The sequence below is a fragment of the Notothenia rossii genome, assembly GCF_949606895.1.
Source record: "Notothenia rossii genome assembly, chromosome: 2".
Taxonomy (NCBI): Eukaryota; Metazoa; Chordata; class Actinopteri; order Perciformes; family Nototheniidae; genus Notothenia; species Notothenia rossii.
The window spans coordinates 95,017,733-95,037,821 of record NC_136904.1 but is presented as its reverse complement, the minus strand read 5'-3'; the positions used below and the strand labels follow the sequence as shown (position 1 = coordinate 95,037,821).

Genomic DNA, 20,089 nt, shown 5'->3' with positions numbered 1-20,089 from the left:
CAGTCTCACGGGGTGCAGAATAGTCTCCCCCCACTTTTTGCCCGGTCTTTAGTAGAAATGTTCGTCGGTAAATGAGATGGATTAGATTTGTTCATCTTGGTGTTTTCTCTCTCGTGTGAGCTCCACACGTTCACTCTATACAGTGTTGTTTACATTCTGTGATGCGCGAGCTGATGACGTCACGTTAACAAGTTAACTTTTTTTTTTCTCAACTTTGTGTGGAAAAATGCGGGGATTATGCGGCCTTTTAGAAATCTGCGCCATTTTGCTGATTATGCGGTAAATTCTGCGATCGCAGAATCGCGTTTTTCTGGAGGGTCTAAAAACACATTTTAAAACTCTGAGCTTCATTTGGCTCGTTACGCCCTATGGGGCTGACACCATGCCACCACTGACCCCAGTACCACACAGAAGACACTTTGAAATCATCAAGCCCATAGCAGGGGTATTACAATGAAACATGTGAAGGGTACATCAATCCTGGAGGCAGAGGCAGACCCCCGCTCTTCTGCCTCTGAGCTTTGAGCCCCTTCCTCCTCCAGGTGCTGAGCCTGGCTGCCGTAACACTGCTCACCTGGGCGGAGGAACCAGAGGAAAGAGAAACAACAATCTCCTCTCCTCTTTTTGTGACTGGAGAACAATCACTGAAATGTGACATCAGCTCCTAAACAGTTCTGTCTGATTCCCAAATGAATGATAATGTTTTTATTAATGTGAAACGACATGATGTCATCACGAGAGCGTCTTTGTAATTACTCCTGAAATCATTTATATCAAATATTATGAGTGAATATCATTCCTCCGGTGTGACCCAGTGACACTCATTAAAACAGCGTGGCTTGTTTCATTAAGGACTTCAGTTCCAGTGGCTGCTGTCGGCTGTGATGAGCACCACGTGGCACGTTAGCATTACTAAATGATATCATGCTAACAGAGACAGCCCCACCGCTGCTGTTTGTCCACGCGCTGGGAAGTGTGTGTCCTCGGGAACACACACTTCACACTCAGGCTTGCTGCAGTATTGATGTGTGTGTGTGTGTGTGTGTGTGTGTGTGTGTGTGTGTGTGTGTGTGTGTGTGTGTGTGTGTGTGTGTGTGTGTGTGTGTGTGTGTGTGTGTGTGTGTGTGCGTGCGTGCGTGCGTGCGTGCGTGCGTGCGTGCGTGCGTGCGTGCGTGCGTGCGTGCGTGCGTGCGTGCGTGCGTGCGTGCGTGCGTGCGTGCGTGTGTGTGTGTGTCTACAGCAGCTCTCTGTGGGCGCAGTGTGTACACAACAGCTGGCAGAGACACGCTCTTCATTTACTTTATTCATAGCCTCACACACCGCTCTGAACAGGAAGCTATGAGCCGTAGAGTAAGCTCTAGAGGTCTGTGTCGTTTTATATCTGTAGGCTTTAACATTGTTTGCATCTTATTTTTTTGGAAGTCACCATCGATCTTTGGATGTCCCGATCTTTTGAACATCGTCCTGGTTTATGAACCTCTACACTTCGTTTTGTTTACGGCAACCAATTCGTTGTTTGTCTTTGGCCCTCTTGGTTTTCTCTTCATATCATCTCTGTGTTCGATGTCCCCTCTTGGTTTTCTCTTCATATCATCTCTGTGTTCGATGTCCCCTCTTGGTTTTCTCTTCATATCATCTCTGTGTTCGATGTCCCCTCTTGGTTTTCTCTTCATATCATCTCTGTGTTCGATGTCCCCTCTTGGTTTTCTCTTCATATCAACTCTGTGTTCGATGTCCCCTCTTGGTTTTCTCTTCATATCATCTCTGTGTTCGATGTCCCCTCCTGGTTTTCTCTTCATATCATCTCTGTGTTCGATGTCCCCTCTTGGTTTTCTCTTCATATCATCTCTGTGTTCGATGTCCCCTCTTGGTTTTCTCTTCATATCATCTCTGTGTTCGATGTCCCCTCTTGGTTTTCTCTTCATATCGTCTCTGTGTTCGATGTCCCCTCTTGGTTTTCTCTTCATATCATCTCTGTGTTCGATGTCCCCTCTTGGTTTTCTCTTCATATCATCTCTGTGTTCGATGTCCCCTCTTGGTTTTCTCTTCATATCATCTCTGTGTTCGATGTCCCCTCTTGGTTTTCTCTTCATATCATCTCTGTGTTCGATGTCCCCTCTTGGTTTTCTCTTCATATCGTCTCTGTGTTCGATGTCCCCTCTTGGTTTTCTCTTCATATCATCTCTGTGTTCGATGTCCCCTCTTGGTTTTCTCTTCATATCATCTCTGTGTTCGATGTCCCCTCTTGGTTTTCTCTTCATATCATCTCTGTGTTCGATGTCCCCTCTTGGTTTTCTCTTCATATCATCTCTGTGTTCGATGTCCCCTCTTGGTTTTCTCTTCATATCATCTCTGTGTTCGATGTCCCCTCTTGGTTTTCTCTTCATATCGTCTCTGTGTTCGATGTCCCCTCTTGGTTTTCTCTTCATATCATCTCTGTGTTCGATGTCCCCTTTTGGTTTTCTCTTCATATCATCTCTGTGTTCGATGTCTCCTCTTGGTTTTCTCTTCATATCATCTCTGTGTTCGATGTCCCCTCTCGGTTTTCAAACACTGCCACTGTTTGTTGTCTCCGATCTCTAGATGTCCCAACCTTTGCTTCTGGCCGTTACCATCTTCAGGGTTCGTACGGTGCTGGAGTTGTTAAAAATATGATCAAAGTTAAAGTTCCAGATTATCAATGGATTGTTTCTGCATCATCTCTGATATTAAAGCTCTCCTATCACGCAAAATGCACTTTCTGATGTCTCTTATACATCACCATGTGTCCCCGGTGTGTCCCCGGTGTGTCCCCGGTGTGTCCCCGGTGTGTCCCTGGTGTGTCTCCGGTGTGTCCCTGTGTGTCCCTGGTGTGTCCCCGGTGTCCCCCGGTGTGTCCGTGGTGTGTCCCCGGTGTGTCCCCGGTGTCCCCCGGTGTGTCCGTGGTGTGTCCCCGGTGTGTCCCCGGTGTGTCAGGAGACTCACAAAGTGTCAGGAAATAAACCCCCCCTCTTCTCCTCCGTACCCACATCTCTAAAAATGGGGGAACAACGGAGCTGATCCAGATTTGCTGCGTCATGACCACATTACTAAAATGTGGGCGGGCTTTACCCCCACGGGCCAATCAGAAACGTTGCTGTCAGAAACAATGAGACGTGTTCTGAAGTAATATGGTCTGTGTCTACATTAGCATGCTAACACTCAGAGCTAACCTGTACTGGAGAGAGTGTGTGAAGAAGCAGGAAATCAAAAGGAAGTCACCTTGTGGTAAACCTGAGAGAGAGAGAGAGTTTGAGCTCCTTCCTGTTTCAGAGAGGATCCTTGATGTGGTTTGGAACATGATGTGGAGTTTCATCACGACAGCATTCAGCTGAGTTTCTGCTGGGAGAGTTCTGATCAGGCATTAGCTCCATCTCCTCTTTTCAAGCTAAGGACCCGAACCTGCTCTTCTCTAACAGCTGGAACAGAGGGTCATGAGGGATTTCTAAAATGCATGATCTGTTTGGTATTTGGAGCAAAACACATCAGAGACATGTTTTTATATATTGTTATAAATCTATAATATCTGCCTAAAGATAGGAGACCTTTGAAACCCTGTTGAACTCTGAACAGATTATTAAACCTGGAGTTATTTCAAACAGGAACTTTGTTTTCTAAACTGACATCATGTTTTCTGTATTCAGACTGAGGGGCTGCAGGTTGTCAGAGATCAGCTGTTCTGCTCTGATCTCAGCTCTGAAGTCCAACATCCATCTGAGAGATCTGGACCTGGGTCTCAACGCTCTGCAGGATTCAGGAGAGGAGCTGCTGAGAGTCCAGACTGCAGAATGGAGACCCTCAGGTCAGTGAGGGGTCTCTGCTGGTTCAGCAGGATGAAACTCAGGGAGGTGTTTCTCTCTCTGGGGAAGCAGATCAGTGATGTGACCCACTGACTGCAGGGCGTCCATTCTGCCATCAGCTATAGAAGAACAGCTGAACCTGCAAAGCCACACTTAGTATCAGCTCTCTAACAGACATGTGGGGTTTTACAGAAGAGTGGGGAGGTGGTCTGTTCTAATGGGATGTTTTTAGTTTAGACCAGGGGTGTCCAAACTGCGGCCCGGGGGCCAAATGCGGCCCTCAGCTAATTCTGAAAGTCTAATGAAATATGACCCACACATGAAACTTGTGCTTGTCTTGTATTTGACTTCTTAAATATATATGTACACATGTATTACACAGTAGTATTCATGTGTTAATAATCCCATAATAAATAATAAATGCACTCAATTAAAGATGAAAACATGTTCTAACAAATCTAACTCGATAAGAAAAAAGACCAATAACTTACTTTATACGTGAAATTTTACGCGTGAAATATTTCCTGTAATTATAATCAGTCTGAAGCTCCTGCTTTAAGGAATGAGCTGCTGACAGAATAAAGTGACCCTCTGGAGAGCTGCTGCTCAGCCAGGTGTTATGGGAGGCCCAGTCTACGTCCAGACGGGTCACTCAGTCTAAAACATTACACTTAGCTAACACGTTGTTTATAGCATAAAGAACATCTGATTTTTGTGAGGTAGGGAAATAATCATTTGAGTACGCAGCTTGAAAATACACCTTGAAAATGCTTGAAAGGTGCTTGAATTTGACTTTGGAAAAGATGTAAGAACCCTGCATCTTTTATACCTTGCCCTTTTGTTGGCCCTGTTTTCGAAGTCGCCCTCTTGGTACTTAGAAAAGCGCTTTTGGTCCAGCTGACGTCCCTCTGCAAGCGAACTGTAAGGGGTTGTATTTGAGTTCTTATTAGATTCATAACAAATACATCCTGAAGCCTGAATTCCTCTGAACTTCAGTGACTGTGTGGTTTCTCTGTGGAACAGATTGTTCTCCTGCAGAAAGAGATTATGAAGCAGGAAGCGTTCAGTGTGTAGGTTTAAACTCACTGTGAGGCTCTGCCCTAGATACTGAGGTACTGAGGTACCACACACACATGTGTGGGTTTCCTGAGGAGCAGCTCTGGGTGTGAGCAGGTTCTTACATCATCCTGTGAGCCTTAAAGTGGGAATACTGAGTGAAAACTGGAGAACAAGTGGTACCGTACCCAGAGATGCTTGCTAATGTCTACATCCTGGCATTCTGGCCTTCGTTGTGAACACAATGTCCATGACTCACTCCACTCTCTGTCAGTCTCTGTATGAATGACAGATTGAGCCTCCAACTGGCTTCACGTCAGGCTCTTATGTCACTCCTGCTGTCTTCATAGCCAACAGGTGTTTGTGGAGAATGCAGGCAGCTATCATGATAGTGCTGGTCCCGTCAGTCCGGTAATCACACAGGAAACGTTCCTCAGGCTGTCTGAGCAAATATAAAACAGTCACAGCTCAGCGTTAGCCACTTTTCCTTTTATCATTTCTCATAGTGCAGACGTGTTGCTACTCAAATCCACCCAGTCTCACGGCATGTTGTGTAATAGTCACGAAATCACAGTAATCTATTGATTCGTGTTCACCATCACCATTTCCCCTTTTGTTCGTGTCAAAGAACGACTTTAAGAGCAATGTATTTCTATTGGTAGTGTGTTTCGTGCCTGCGTCTTTTTGTCCGGTCGGGTCTTTGAAGACCGGAAGCTGTGGGGTTCATAAAAACATCTTCTTACTCGATATCAAGCCACCATTATTGTTTTTATTTTAAATTGTATAATGTCAGACTTTTGTTTCCGTCAGTGAGGAAAAGAAATGGCTCAGAGCCTCAGAATACTGACATCTGTATTTTATAAATCTTTTTTTCCTTCTAATATGTTATTATTTGATGCAGGCACGAAACATACTAACGATAGAAATACATTGCTTTTTAAGTCGTTCTGTGTGACACGAAAAAAATGTGGAAATGGTGAACACGAATCTATAGATTACTTTCGTGACTATGACACGAAATGCCGTGAGACCGGGTTGGATGTTAGCAGCTAAAAACAGCATCTAATACAAGCAGTCAAAACAGGAAACTCCCATTAGCTGCTCTTAGCTGTTATTATAGAGCGGTGCAGTGACGTGTCCTAAAACCAGGAAGTGAGTCAGCATGTCACCACTTCCTGTTCCCTGGTCTCAGAGCCAATGGGATCTCTCCGTAGGGTTTAGGAAAGTATCTGAACTAAGGTCTGTGGTTGAGACACGTTGAAGAGACGGATCACGTTTTGTTCTACATTAAATCATCAGCAGTGACCCCACTGGTGATCTCTGAAGAGTGGACGTGTCTGAGAAACGATGGTTGTTACCAAGTGGCTGAATAGGACTACAGAAGTCGTGGAGGTCGTTGTACGTCATTACCCCGAACACGTAAACACTCCTCTAAGTTAGTTTCTGTTCTGCTTGAAAGCAAGTCCCTGCCTCCTGCAGACTGTTCAAACAAACGCTTCAACTCCTTCCATCTAGAATCTGTGTGTTTGAATATGGATCTGAAGTTGGCGTGACGTTGAAGTCGTGCTGCTGGACTCGCTGTAGTTCCTTTATAGCATCACGTTAGCATTTAGCTTCTGGACATTAGATTTATGATTAGAACATTATAAAAGTAGACGTGTGGAGATTATCCAGCTGAACAAAACATTCATCAAACAGCTTCGTTTCTCACAGACCTTGTTTTCAGCTGTTTTCCTAAATCCTCTGGAGGAATCCTGTTGCTTTGTTGTCGAGGGAACAGCAGCTTCCTTCAGGGTCGAACTACACAAACTCGTCCTCCCTGCGCCGCTCGATAAGCTACTTATATTAGCTGCTAATGTTAGCTGCAAAGAAAAACAACAACAAGGATGTGTCTCCTCTGAATGTCCAGCAGACCACCAGGTTATCACCATGACAACACACAGAAGAGAAGAAGCATTCAAAGGCAACAGAGAAAAGGACTTTAAGTGTTTGATCACCGCTCCTTGAAGCAGAGGCTAGTCAGTATGTGTATCACAGCGCTCTGAGATGTGTGACTAACTGTAAAGCATGAACCCATCACTGTACCCTGTGTGTAAGGGCTGGTCTGCCTTCACTTCCTGTACGGAGGCTCAGTCACTGGTACACCTTTATACACAACGCCATGTTAGGAACACTTCCATCCTACATCTGCTCCCTGATCTCACGGTGAAGTGTAAGAGGCTACTGCCTGAGATCGCATGCTGGGGTTTTATTAAATGTGCAAACTGCTAGCTGCAATTAAAATGTAAACTGAGCGATCTGGTTTCACTAAATGTTTTTAGAGCTGGGTTGGATTCTACTCCATCAGAAGCTGTCGGTCCCTGCTCATGTGGACAGTATGTAAACTGTAATCTCTGTAATGAAGCTGTATGATGTCCTTCTGTTTGTGTTTCATGTGGAACCTACTTGAGCAGGTCTCCTTTGAAAAAGAGATCATTGGTCTCCATGGAGACGCCTGGGGAAATAAAGGTTTGAAATGAGACTCGTTTTTCACTGACAGAAACTTTATTAAAATAAGAAAAACACAAAGAAATGATTCCCTTCATGTTCGATACAAAATCACTGAATCAGCATTTACGTTCTGACAGCATCTGGAGGAAATCACAAAACCTTCATCAGTATCTTCCTCTTCTTCACCATCACACAGCTCCTCCTCTTCATCACACAGCTCCTCCTCTTCTTCACCATCACACAGCTCCTCCTCTTCATCACACAGCTCCTCCTCTTCTTCATCACACAGCTCCTCCTCTTCTTCTTCATCACACAGCTCCTCCTCTTCATCACACAGCTCCTCCTCTTCTTCTTCATCACACAGCTCCTCCTCTTCATCACACAGCTCCTCCTCTTCTTCTTCATCACACAGCTCCTCCTCTTCTTCACCATCACACAGCTCCTCCTCTTCATCATCACACAGCTCCTCCTCTTCATCACACAGCTCCTCCTCTTCTTCTTCATCACACAGCTCCTCCTCTTCATCACACAGCTCCTCCTCTTCTTCTTCATCACACAGCTCCTCCTCTTCATCACACAGCTCCTCCTCTTCTTCTTCATCACACAGCTCCTCCTCTTCATCACACAGCTCCTCCTCTTCTTCTTCATCACACAGCTCCTCCTCTTCATCACACAGCTCCTCCTCTTCTTCTTCATCACACAGCTCCTCCTCTTCATCACACAGCTCCTCCTCTTCTTCTTCATCACACAGCTCCTCCTCTTCTCTCCAGAACAAAGTCTTACAAACAGAAGAGCGTTCTCATCACTTTGAGTACAGTGCGTACCACACGAGCAAATCAAGTGGAATGATTGATTGTTCTCTTCTCGTCACTTAAAAGTCTCTCTCATATAATATCTAACGTGTCCAAACAATATGACGATGATGATGATGATGAAGATGATGATACTATCCTCCTTGTTACACCTTTATATAATGTTTGCAGCAAATGTCTACAGGTGGTTTTGATGCTTTGAAACCTCCAAACAAACACATTCTGTGTTTCCATCACGATAACTCTGGATGAAAATAGCTTCTAACCAAACGTGTAAAGAATGAACTTTGGTTTAACCGTCCTCTCTGTGTCTTCTGCACAACATCTGCTTCCTGTTCAGAGTCCAGCAGTTTGGGAGCGCACACACACGTTGATTATCAGTTCACATCAGTGTGTGTGTGTGTGTGCTGCCTGGGTCACGCCGAGCCGAGGCTGTCGAAGCCGCAAAACTTCCATCTTTTCTCCAGGTTGGCCCCCACGCCGCTCAGCTCCTGCAGGAACATGGAGGGCAGACGCAGCATGAGGCGCTCCAGCTCCCCCGCAGACACCTGGGGGGGGGGGGGGGGGGGGGGGGGACAGCATTTAGCTATTTAAAGATCAGAGACTCAGAGGAGTACAAATACTTTGTTACTGTACTTAAGTACATGTTTCTGGTGTCAGTACTTTACTCCACGAATTATTACTTTCTACTTCTTACATGTTGAACTCAAATACCTGTACTTTCTACTTCTTACATGTTGAACACAAATACCTGTACTTTCTACTTCTTACATGTTGAACACAAATACCTGTACTTTCTACTTCTCACATGTTGAACACAAATACCTGTACTTTCTACTTCTTACACGTTGAACTCAAATACCTGTACTTTCTACTTCTCACATGTTGAACTCAAATACCTGTACTTTCTACTTCTTACATGTTGAACTCAAATACCTGTACTTTCTACTTCTAACATGTTGAACTCAAATACCTGTACTTTCTACTTCTTACATGTTGAACTCAAATACCTGTACTTTCTACTTCTTACATGTTGAACCCAAATACCTGTACTTTCTACTTCTTACATGTTGAACTCAAATACCTGTACTTTCTACTTCTTACATGTTGAACTCAAATACCTGTACTTTCTACTTCTTACATGTTGAACCCAAATACCTGTACTTTCTACTTCTTACATGTTGAACTCAAATACCTGTACTTTCTACTTCTTACATGTTGAACCCAAATACCTGTACTTTCTACTTCTTACATGTTGAACCCAAATACCTGTACTTTCTACTTCTCACATGTTGAACTCAAATACCTGTACTTTCTACTTCTTACATGTTGAACTCAAATACCTGTACTTTCTACTTCTTACATGTTGAACTCAAATACCTGTACTTTCTACTTCTTACATGTTGAACTCAAATACCTGTACTTTCTACTTCTCACATGTTGAACTCAAATACCTGTACTTTCTACTTCTTACATGTTGAACTCAAATACCTGTACTTTCTACTTCTTACATGTTGAACTCAAATACCTGTACTTTCTACTTCTCACATGTTGAACTCAAATACCTGTACTTTCTACTTCTCACATGTTGAACTCAAATACCTGTACTTTCTACTTCTCACATGTTGAACTCAAATACCTGTACTTTCTACTTCTTACATGTTGAACACAAATACCTGTACTTTCTACTTCTTACATGTTGAACTCAAATACCTGTACTTTCTACTTCTTACATGTTGAACACAAATACCTGTACTTTCTACTTCTTACATGTTGAACTCAAATACCTGTACTTTCTACTTCTCTCATTTTCCAAACAGGCTGGTTCCTTTAGTCTGAATGTGTGTTTGGTGGCGTGATCATTATTATTTAGAGTCATTGCGTGCCTATTGATTTGAACACGATCCGTGTATCCATCATTTCCTGGTCTTCTCTAAAGAAGAGGGACCAATGGAAACGTTGTCATGTTGCCGTTGGTCACCATGGAAACATTCATTAGCTAACAATGACATTATTGTTCTATTAATATAAAGGGAGGTCAGGTACTCTTTAAAACAGCTACTAGTTATGGGTACTTTTTACTGAAGTACATTTCAAAGCCTCTTTACTTTCACTTGAGTAAAGAAGTTTAGTCAGTACTTCTACTTTCACCAGAGTATTTTTAAACACGAGTATCTGTACTTCTACTTGAGCACAGGATGTGTGTATTTCTACTTGAGTACAGGATGTGTGTACTTCTACTTGAGTAAAGGATGTGTGTACTTCTACTTGAGTACAGGATGTGTGTACTTCTACTTGAGTAAAGGATGTGTGTACTTCTACTTGACTAAAGGACGTGTGTACTTCTACTTGAGTAAAGGACGTGTGTACTTCTACTTGAGGAAAGGATGTGTGTACTTCTACTTGAGTAAAGGATGTGTGTACTTCTACTTGAGTACAGGATGTGTGTACTTCTACTTGAGTACAGGATGTGTGTACTTCTACTTGAGTAAAGGATGTGTACTTCTACTTGAGTAAAGGATGTGTGTACTTCTACTTGAGTAAAGGATGTGTGTACTTCTACTTGAGTGAAGGATGTGTGTACTTCTACTTGAGTACAGGATGTGTGTACTTCTGCCTGACTAAAGGACGTGTGTACTTCTACTTGAGTAAAGGACGTGTGTACTTCTACTTGAGGAAAGGATGTGTGTACTTCTACTTGAGTAAAGGATGTGTGTACTTCTACTTGAGTACAGGATGTGTGTACTTCTACTTGAGTAAAGGATGTGTGTACTTCTACTTGAGTAAAGGATGTGTGTACTTCTACTTGAGTACAGGATGTGTGTACTTCTACTTGAGTGAAGGATGTGTGTACTTCTACTTGAGTGAAGGATGTGTGTACTTCTACTTGAGTGAAGGATGTGTGTACTTCTACTTGAGTAAAGGATGTGTGTACTTCTACTTGAGTACAGGATGTGTGTACTTCTACTTGAGTACAGGGTGTGTGTACTTCTACTTGAGTACAGGATGTGTGTACTTCTACTTGAGTACAGGGTGTGTGTACTTCGGCCCTCTCTGTTAAAGTCCTACTTGTTCTCCCGTGCTTCTGCAGACCACGTATAAGACATATCCGTCTGTGTTTTTTTAATTGGGGTTTTCTATTCTCTATTCTGTTTTTAAATGTTTTTAAATCATGTATGAGAGTTTCTCAGTCTGTAGTATAAGTTTGGTTTTATCGTCTCGTGCTTTTACTTCAGTTTCTTTTTGTCCTATTAGTTTTTATGCTGCTTTTTTCAACTCTGTAGTTTTAAAATGTGCCATATCAAAACTGTCAAAATAATGAATTGTAAAATGCATACATGTTGCACACACTACAGGCGAATAGGGTACAACACGTCATCTTTAAATATAATAACGAGGCTAACGCTAACTGTTGGTGAGTTTAGGAGAAATCTGCACAGACAGAGTTAGTGAAATAAACTCTTGGATGTTTTGGATGCTTTCCTTCCACTAAGGCTTGTTATGGGAGATAAATATCCCAAAATCAGAAAATATGAAATATATACATGTGTAGAGATGTACCTTGGAGTCCAGCCTCTGGATGTACGACCACAGATACTCCAGGTTTGCTCCGAACGGATGAACGTGGAGGAAGGTGGAGATGACTCCTGCAGAGAGGAGGAGGCACAAAGAGCTCAGACTCAGAGAGAAGCAACACCTCTCACTGTCACACACAACCTTACTAGCTTGATCTTTTCTAAACGCGTTAGCATGCCAGAGACAATCTGAGCTGCTTTTATAAATGTGTTTTCATCAGAGGTCATGCATGCACTAAAGATAGCATCCGACAGGCTGCACAATAACCACATGGCTGCTGCAGATCAACAGAGAGGTAGTGTGTGTGTGTGTGTGTGTGTGTGTGTGTGTGTGTGTGTGTGTGTGTGTGTGTGTGTGTGTGTGTGTGTGTGTGTGTGTGTGTGTGTGTGTGTGTGTGTGTGTGCAGAGTGGCTCCCCCACGGAGGACCCTGCACGGCTGATATTTATTTCCCTGATTTATGTGGCGAAACGCTGCCCATTACAGACAGGCTGATGCAATTCCTTCCAGCAGACCTGCTCACTTGAACAGAGTGTGTGTGTGTGTGTGTGTGTGTGTGTGTGTGTGTGTGTGTGTGTGTGTGTGTGTGTGTGTGTGTGTGTGTGTGTGTGTGTGTGTGTGTGTGTGTGTGTGTGTGTTTATTCTTGCACCATGAACACTAACTGAGGTGAACAGGCAAAAGAAACATGCACGGTATGGAATAGGAGCCGCACTCTGTTTGCTCTGCAGTGGACTTCATTTCACAAACAGTAAAACATGACCCTAATATCATAACATGTGTGCTCTGGAGAATCACAGAACGGACGATCGTCCTTATTATTATGCCGTTTAAACCAATTATTTAAATGTGTTTTTTAAATTCTGCATCATGTAAGTTGCGCTGACAGGTCCACACACTGCTTCCCCGCAGCGAGGCTCCCCCGCCCTCCTGCTGATAGTTGACGAGCGTCAAGCTCCTCAACCCCCCCCCCCCCCCCCCCCCCCCGTTGATAATTCTCGATCGTTGGCACGATGATAACAAAAACATTTTTTAATGGCACTTCATATCAAAAAGGTTGCCGACCCCTGCTGTAGAATATAACCTGTGATGTGTTTCCTGTATAACCTGTGATGTGTTTCCTGTATAACCTGTGATGTGTTTCCTGTATAACCTGTGATGTGTTTCCTGTATAACCTGTGATGTGTTTCCTGTATAACCTGTGATGTGTTTCCTGTATAACCTGTGATGTGTTTCCTGTATAACCTGTGATGTGTTTCCTGTATAACCTGTGATGTGTTTCCTGTATAACCTGTGATGTGTTTCCTGTAGGATATAACCTGTGATGTGTGTCCTGTATAACCTGTTATGTGTGTCCTGTAGGATATAACCTGTGATGTGTTCCCTGTATAACCTGTGATGTGTTTCCAGCAGCAGGGAGCTCCAGCAGCAGAAGACAGATCCCCCGCCCCCCTCACTTCTGTGTTTTCTCTGCACTAAGAGAGATGAATGTGCTGCTGCTCCGGACAAAGCAGGCTCACTGAGAATAACACAGAGTGTGTTTACAGCCAACAGGAGGGGGGGGGGGGGGGGGGGGGACAAAGAGGCACACACTGCCCGTCTCTTTGATAGAGAGGTGCAGGAATGAGTCTCTACGCAGGACATGACTCAGCATGTATCACGCTGATCTGTTCCAGAACACTTTGCTGCCTGATCTCTTCTTTATAAACATTACATCCAGATATCTCGTGCGTCGAGCCTTAAAAATACGCATTTTACCGACAAAGTTACTGCATTTATATTCTATGGAGTCAACATTTAATATATACTATATATATATATACCCAACGATCCGGAGGAATCACTCAAGAATATTTAAAATATTTCTGCAGATATTATTTACCCAGCAGAAGCGCCTCCTTCTCCGAGGCGACCCCCCCTCTCAGCACCTCCCTCCTCCTCTCTCTGCTCAGGAACAGGGAGGGTACTCCCCCGTTCACCTGGAAACACACACACACACACACACACACACACACACACACAACATATAGAATGTAAAGCACTCAGTGTGAGGACAGTAGAACATGTCTTATGAATCTGGGTCTTTCTGAGAGATAATACTTTACAGATCAGGGGGTTAGTGTGTGTGTGTGTGTCTGTCTGTCTGTCTGTCTGTCTGTCTGTCTGTCTGTCTGTCTGTCTGTCTGTCTGTCTGTCTGTCTGTCTGTCTGTCTGTCTGTCTGTCTGTCTGTCTGTCTGTCTGTCTGTCTGTCTGTCTGTCTGTGTGTGTGTGTGTGTGTGTGTGTGTGTGTGTGTGTGTGTGTGTGTGTGTGTGTGTGTGTGTGTGTGTGTGTGTGTGTGTGTGTGTGTCTAATAATATTAATAATATTATGAAACTTTATATTCTTCAAAATATTATTTGCGCTGTTTAGTGAAATAAAGAATACATTCGAAACCATTTCTTTGCAGTTTACTGGAATCTGAAGGAAAGCTCAAACACAGCTTCCACACGTTGCTCCTGAGCGAGGAGTCATGGAGAGCTCGGTGGACAGAAATACAATACATTTTCTCTCAATTTAAAATCTGCTCTGCTGTGTTTACCTTGTTGTGCAGCTCTGCCTCGGGACCCTCCGTCTCCCCATTACACAGCTGCAGAGACACACACACACACACACACACACACACACACACACACACACACACACACACACACACACACACACACACACACACACACACACACACACACACAGATAACTGGTCAGAGGCTTGTTGTCTCTGCTGTTGTTTTATAGATGTCTGTTAGAGGAGTCAATACAACACTGCAGGGTGTGTGTGTGTGTGTGTGTGTGTGTGTGTGTGTGTGTGTGTGTGTGTGTGTTACATGTGTTCACAGGAGGACCACTGAGCTGATGAATCATTAAACATGACATCAGTAAACATGCATGATGAATGAAAGTCCCTGTGAGCAGACGGCAGGAAACCATCCTCCATTCATTCTCTACAATCAGTTCAGCTTTATAACCCTGTGCGTCACTCTATAGTGTCCCCTGGTCAATATGTCAGTTCAGCTTTATAACCCTGTGCGTCACTCTATAGTGTCCCCCTGGTCAATATGTCAGTTCAGCTTTATAACCCTGTGCGTCCACTCTTTAGTGTCCCCTGGTCAATATGTCAGTTCAGCTTTATAACCCTGTGCGTCACTCTTTAGTGTCCCCTGGTCAATATGTCAGTTCAGCTTTATAACCCTGTGCGTCACTCTTTAGTGTCCCCTGGTCAATATGTCAGTTCAGCTTTATAACCCTGTGCGTCACTCTATAGTGTCCCCTGGTCAATATGTCAGTTCAGCTTTATAACCCTGTGCGTCACTCTATAGTGTCCCCTGGTCAATATGTCAGTTCAGCTTTATAACGCTGTGCGTCACTCTTTAGTGTCCCCTGGTCAATATGTCAGTTCAGCTTTGTAACGCTGTGCGTCACTCTTTAGTGTCCCCTGGTCAATATGTCAGTTCAGCTTTATAACCCTGTGCGTCACTCTTTAGTGTCCCCTGGTCAATATGTCAGTTCAGCTTTATAACCCTGTGCGTCACTCTGTAGTGTCCCCTGGTCAATATGTCAGTTCAGCTTTATAACCCTGTGCGTCACTCTTTAGTGTCCCCTGGTCAATATGTCAGTTCAGCTTTATAACCCTGTGCGTCACTCTTTAGTGTCCCCTGGTCAATATGTCAGTTCAGCTTTATAACCCTGTGCGTCACTCTATAGTGTCCCCTGGTCAATATGTCAGTTCAGCTTTATAACCCTGTGCGTCACTCTATAGTGTCCCCTGGTCAATATGTCAGTTCAGCTTTATAACCCTGTGCGTCACTCTTTAGTGTCCCCTGGTCAATATGTCAGTTCAGCTTTATAACCCTGTGCGTCACTCTTTAGTGTCCCCTGGTCAATATGTCGGTTCAGCTTTATAACCCTGTGCGTCACTCTATAGTGTCCCCTGGTCAATATGTCAGTTCAGCTTTATAACCCTGTGCGTCACTCTTTATGTCCCCTGGTCAATATGTCAGTTCAGCTTTATAACCCTGTGCGTCACTCTTTAGTGTCCCCTGGTCAATATGTCAGTTCAGCTTTATAACCCTGTGCATCACTCTTTAGTGTCCCCTGGTCAATATGTCAGTTCAGCTTTATAACCCTGTGCGTCACTCTTTAGTGTCCCCTGGTCAATATGTCGGTTCAGCTTTATAACCCTGTGCGTCACTCTATAGTGTCCCCTGGTCAATATGTCAGTTCAGCTTTATAACCCTGTGCGTCACTCTTTATGTCCCCTGGTCAATATGTCAGTTCAGCTTTATAACCCTGTGCGTCACTCTTTAGTGTCCCCTGGTCAATATGTCAGTTCAGCTTTATAACCCTGTGCGTCACTCTTTATGTCCCCTGGTCAATATGTCAGTTCAGCTTTATAACCCTGTGCATCACTCTTTAGTGTCCCCTGGTCAATATGTCGGTTCAGCTTTATAACCCTGTGCGTCACTCTATAGTGTCCCCTGGTCAATATGTCAGTTCAGCTTTATAACCCTGTGCGTCACTCTTTATGTCCCCTGGTCAATATGTCAGTTCAGCTTTATAACCCTGTGCGTCACTCTTTAGTGTCCCCTGGTCAATATGTCAGTTCAGCTTTATAACCCTGTGCGTCACTCTTTAGTGTCCCCTGGTCAATATGTCAGTTCAGCTTTATAACCCTGTGCGTCACTCTTTATGTCCCCTGGTCAATATGTCAGTTCAGCTTTATAACCCTGTGCGTCACTCTATAGTGTCCCCTGGTCAATATGTCAGTTCAGCTTTATAACCCTGTGCGTCACTCTTTAGTGTCCCCTGGTCAATATGTCAGTTCAGCTTTATAACCCTGTGCGTCACTCTTTAGTGTCCCCTGGTCAATACGTCAGTTCAGCTTTATAACCCTGTGCGTCACTCTTTAGTGTCCCCTGGTCAATATGTCAGTTCAGCTTTATAACCCTGTGCGTCACTCTTTAGTGTCCCCTGGTCAATATGTCAGTTCAGCTTTATAACCCTGTGCGTCACTCTATAGTGTCCCCTGGTCAATATGTCAGTTCAGCTTTATAACCCTGTGCGTCACTCTATAGTGTCCCCTGGTCAATATGTCAGTTCAGCTTTATAACCCTGTGCGTCACTCTGTAGTGTCCCCTGGTCAATATGTCAGTTCAGCTTTATAACCCTGTGCGTCACTCTTTAGTGTCCCCTGGTCAATATGTCAGTTCAGCTTTATAACCCTGTGCGTCACTCTTTAGTGTCCCCTGGTCAATATGTCAGTTCAGCTTTATAACCCTGTGCGTTACTCTATAGTGTCCCCTGGTCAATATGTCAGTTCAGCTTTATAACCCTGTGCGTCACTCTATAGTGTCCCCTGGTCAATATGTCAGTTCAGCTTTATAACCCTGTGCGTCACTCTTTAGTGTCCCCTGGTCAATATGTCGGTTCAGCTTTATAACCCTGTGCGTCACTCTATAGTGTCCCCTGGTCAATATGTCAGTTCAGCTTTATAACCCTGTGCGTCACTCTTTATGTCCCCTGGTCAATATGTCAGTTCAGCTTTATAACCCTGTGCGTCACTCTTTAGTGTCCCCTGGTCAATATGTCAGTTCAGCTTTATAACCCTGTGCGTCACTCTTTAGTGTCCCCTGGTCAATATGTCAGTTCAGCTTTATAACCCTGTGCGTCACTCTTTATGTCCCCTGGTCAATATGTCAGTTCAGCTTTATAACCCTGTGCGTCACTCTATAGTGTCCCCTGGTCAATATGTCAGTTCAGCTTTATAACCCTGTGCGTCACTCTTTAGTGTCCCCTGGTCAATACGTCAGTTCAGCTTTATAACCCTGTGCGTCACTCTTTAGTGTCCCCTGGTCAATATGTCAGTTCAGCTTTATAACCCTGTGCGTCACTCTTTAGTGTCCCCTGGTCAATACGTCAGTTCAGCTTTATAACCCTGTGCGTCACTCTTTAGTGTCCCCCCTAAAAAATATGTATTTATTTGCATAAAAATGTAATTAATCTTACATTTTTTAGGGTTAGGCGTCTAATTCAGATTAATTCAGATTAATTCAGATTTGCTGGTTTGTGTTAATAAATCAAACAACATGTAACAAGGTGATTGATGTAACGCCCCTTTCTGTTCTCCTCCTCTTTCCTCAGGGGTCTCTGATCTCCTCTTTGCTCAGGGGTCTCTGATCTCCTCCTCTTTCCTCAGGGGTCTCTGATCTCCTCTTTCCTCAGGGGTCTCTGATCTCCTCTTTCCTCAGGGGTCTCTGATCTCCTCTTTCCTCAGGGGTCTCTGATCTCCTCCTCTTTGCTCAGGGGTCTCTGATCTCCTCTTTGCTCAGGGGTCTCTGTCCTACTCTTTGCTCAGGGGTCTCTGAGGGGTCCTCTACCCTGGAGGGGTATGTATTAGTTTAGCTCAACCTCTCAGGCCCCGTCCACACGAGGCCGAATCCGATTCACTTTGAAACCGGTTCCCAAGGTGGGTCGGGCTGAGGACCACACGCTTGCAGCTCCGTGTGTACGCATTATACGACCATTTCCTGAATGGATGACGCCATAGCCCCGCCTCTTCCCACCTCTTCTGCTCACCCCGCTTCATTGGTGATGCATTTCGCCAACAACAACAACAACAACAACAACAACAACAACAACAACAAAGGCGGATCACAGGGTTGCGTTCGTGCTCCAGACGCTACAGACCATGATACAGATGTTAGTGCAAAATCTACAGTTTGTTTGCTTGTGCCTTATGCCCATGCTCGGGGGTCTTCTTCGCTGCTTTTGGTGTATTTTGTGGCGGAAGTACAGCGCCACTTACAGGCCCGGCATATGTACTACAGCCCCTCCAGCGGGTCGAGCGGTTTCGTTTGGACAGAAGACTGTTTTTAAATCGGTTTCTGTTCGAAATCGGTTTCGTCTCCGTTTGGCAAATGGCTAATCTAATAAATAAAGCTGCGGTGCGGCTCCTCCAGACTTCTAACATTTAAGTTAGTTTGAATCAAAATGTGAAATAAAACATATATTTTCAAACTCAATCGGCTTGGCGTCGTAACAGTAATATATATATAAATATAAGATGAAAGGGTCCTCACCTCCCCCTGCAGGCTGCTCCTCTCCTCCCTCCTCTCCTCCCTCGCCTCCTGCAGCTCGGCCTCTTTGCTCGACAGCTTCTCCTGAAGGACCAGCAGTTGCTGCAAGAAGAACGTTTAGATCTCTCACTAAATAAGAACTTTGTCTCAACACCGTTTAGCCTCTGGGTTCAGGATTAAACACGAGTCAGGGCGTACCTGCTGCATGGAGAGCATGTTCTGCTGCAGCAGCTGGATCTGAGCCTCAGCGCTGTGTGTGTGAGTGTGTGTGTGCGCGGGCGTGTGTTCGTTCCTCAGTAGCTCCACCTCGTTCCTGTAGGCGTCGAGCTGCCACCGCAGGGAGTCGTTCTCCTCCTTCAGCGAGGGGGGGTCACACACTCCTGCAGGAGGGAGGGGAGGTTATTCTTGTTTTAAGGCAATATGGGGACCTATGATAAACTACAGTAGGATCTGTGTGTCGCCAATATAAGATGCAAGGAAGAGACGAGATGTCCTTTCACAAAGTTAAAATGGTATTAAGATTTACGCTGTGGACGATTGGAACAACTTTATTAATACATAAAGGTCAAACAAATGTAAAATATAACAATATACATTTTTTTAAACCAATTATTCACTATTTTCCTGGTTTGACATATAAAAATATTTATATCCCAGAATGTGAAAAAGTCCCTTCTCTTTCATACAGCAGAATGATGCAGAGACATTGGAATTAGCAAGAGAGGTGTGAGGAAACACTCTGAGGCCTCAAAGTGATCACATGATACCGTTGAGCTCGCTGCGCAGCCTCTTGCAGGGACTCTCCTCCGAGTCGTCCTCAGACATCTCCATCTCCTCCTCCCTCCGGATGCCCATGACCTCCTCGCTGTGAGCGCTCCTCAGCTCCTGCACCCAGACAGTCACATATTAATATATGATATACACGGAGATCTCCTCATGCTTTCTTCCAGCAGACACAGCGTCTCAAAACGTCCTCCTGTCTCTACATGAACGTCCTCTCTTCCTGTCTTCACTTTCCCCTTGGTAGCGTAATAGTTGATTCACAGCTTTTGGATTCAGAATTTTTCTTCAGGACCTCACGGGAAACAGTGTTTGCTTTTCTCCTGAAGCTGAGTCGGTCCGATGCTTCGGGTTATGTGTTGATCCTTCTAATTAGGCTTTTTTAAATCCTCAAATTGATGATTCTTTTTTCACAATCTCAAAATACAGATTTTTTCCCCCCATAATTCT

At 44.3% G+C, this 20,089-nt stretch overlaps 1 protein-coding gene and 1 long non-coding RNA gene across 4 annotated transcripts in view; both read right to left on the bottom strand.

Moving 5' to 3' along the window:
• Positions 1–7,813: 7,813 nt before the first annotated feature.
• enox1 (ecto-NOX disulfide-thiol exchanger 1) overlaps positions 7,814–20,089 on the bottom strand; it is a 36,228-nt gene continuing 23,952 nt past the window's right edge. For 2 of the 3 annotated variants that reach the window (XM_079667113.1, XM_079667115.1), the window contains 7 exons: positions 19,627–19,744; positions 19,058–19,239; positions 18,863–18,961; positions 14,329–14,376; positions 13,631–13,727; positions 11,738–11,823; positions 7,815–8,724 (listed from right to left, as the gene is read on the bottom strand). In XM_079667113.1, the coding sequence (XP_079523239.1) occupies positions 8,593–8,724; positions 11,738–11,823; positions 13,631–13,727; positions 14,329–14,376; positions 18,863–18,961; positions 19,058–19,239; positions 19,627–19,744 (762 nt within the window). In that variant the 3' untranslated portion in view covers positions 7,815–8,592. Of the gene's footprint in view, positions 8,725–11,737; positions 11,824–13,630; positions 13,728–14,328; positions 14,377–18,862; positions 18,962–19,057; positions 19,240–19,626; positions 19,745–20,089 lie in introns of all 3 variants that reach the window. The other variant, XM_079667114.1, reaches the window with a different exon arrangement.
• On the bottom strand, positions 12,051–13,550 carry LOC307030612. Its single transcript, XR_013805720.1, has 2 exons — positions 13,142–13,550; positions 12,051–13,039 (listed from the first exon to the last, which is right to left on the bottom strand). It is a non-coding gene; the product is annotated as an uncharacterized lncRNA (long non-coding RNA).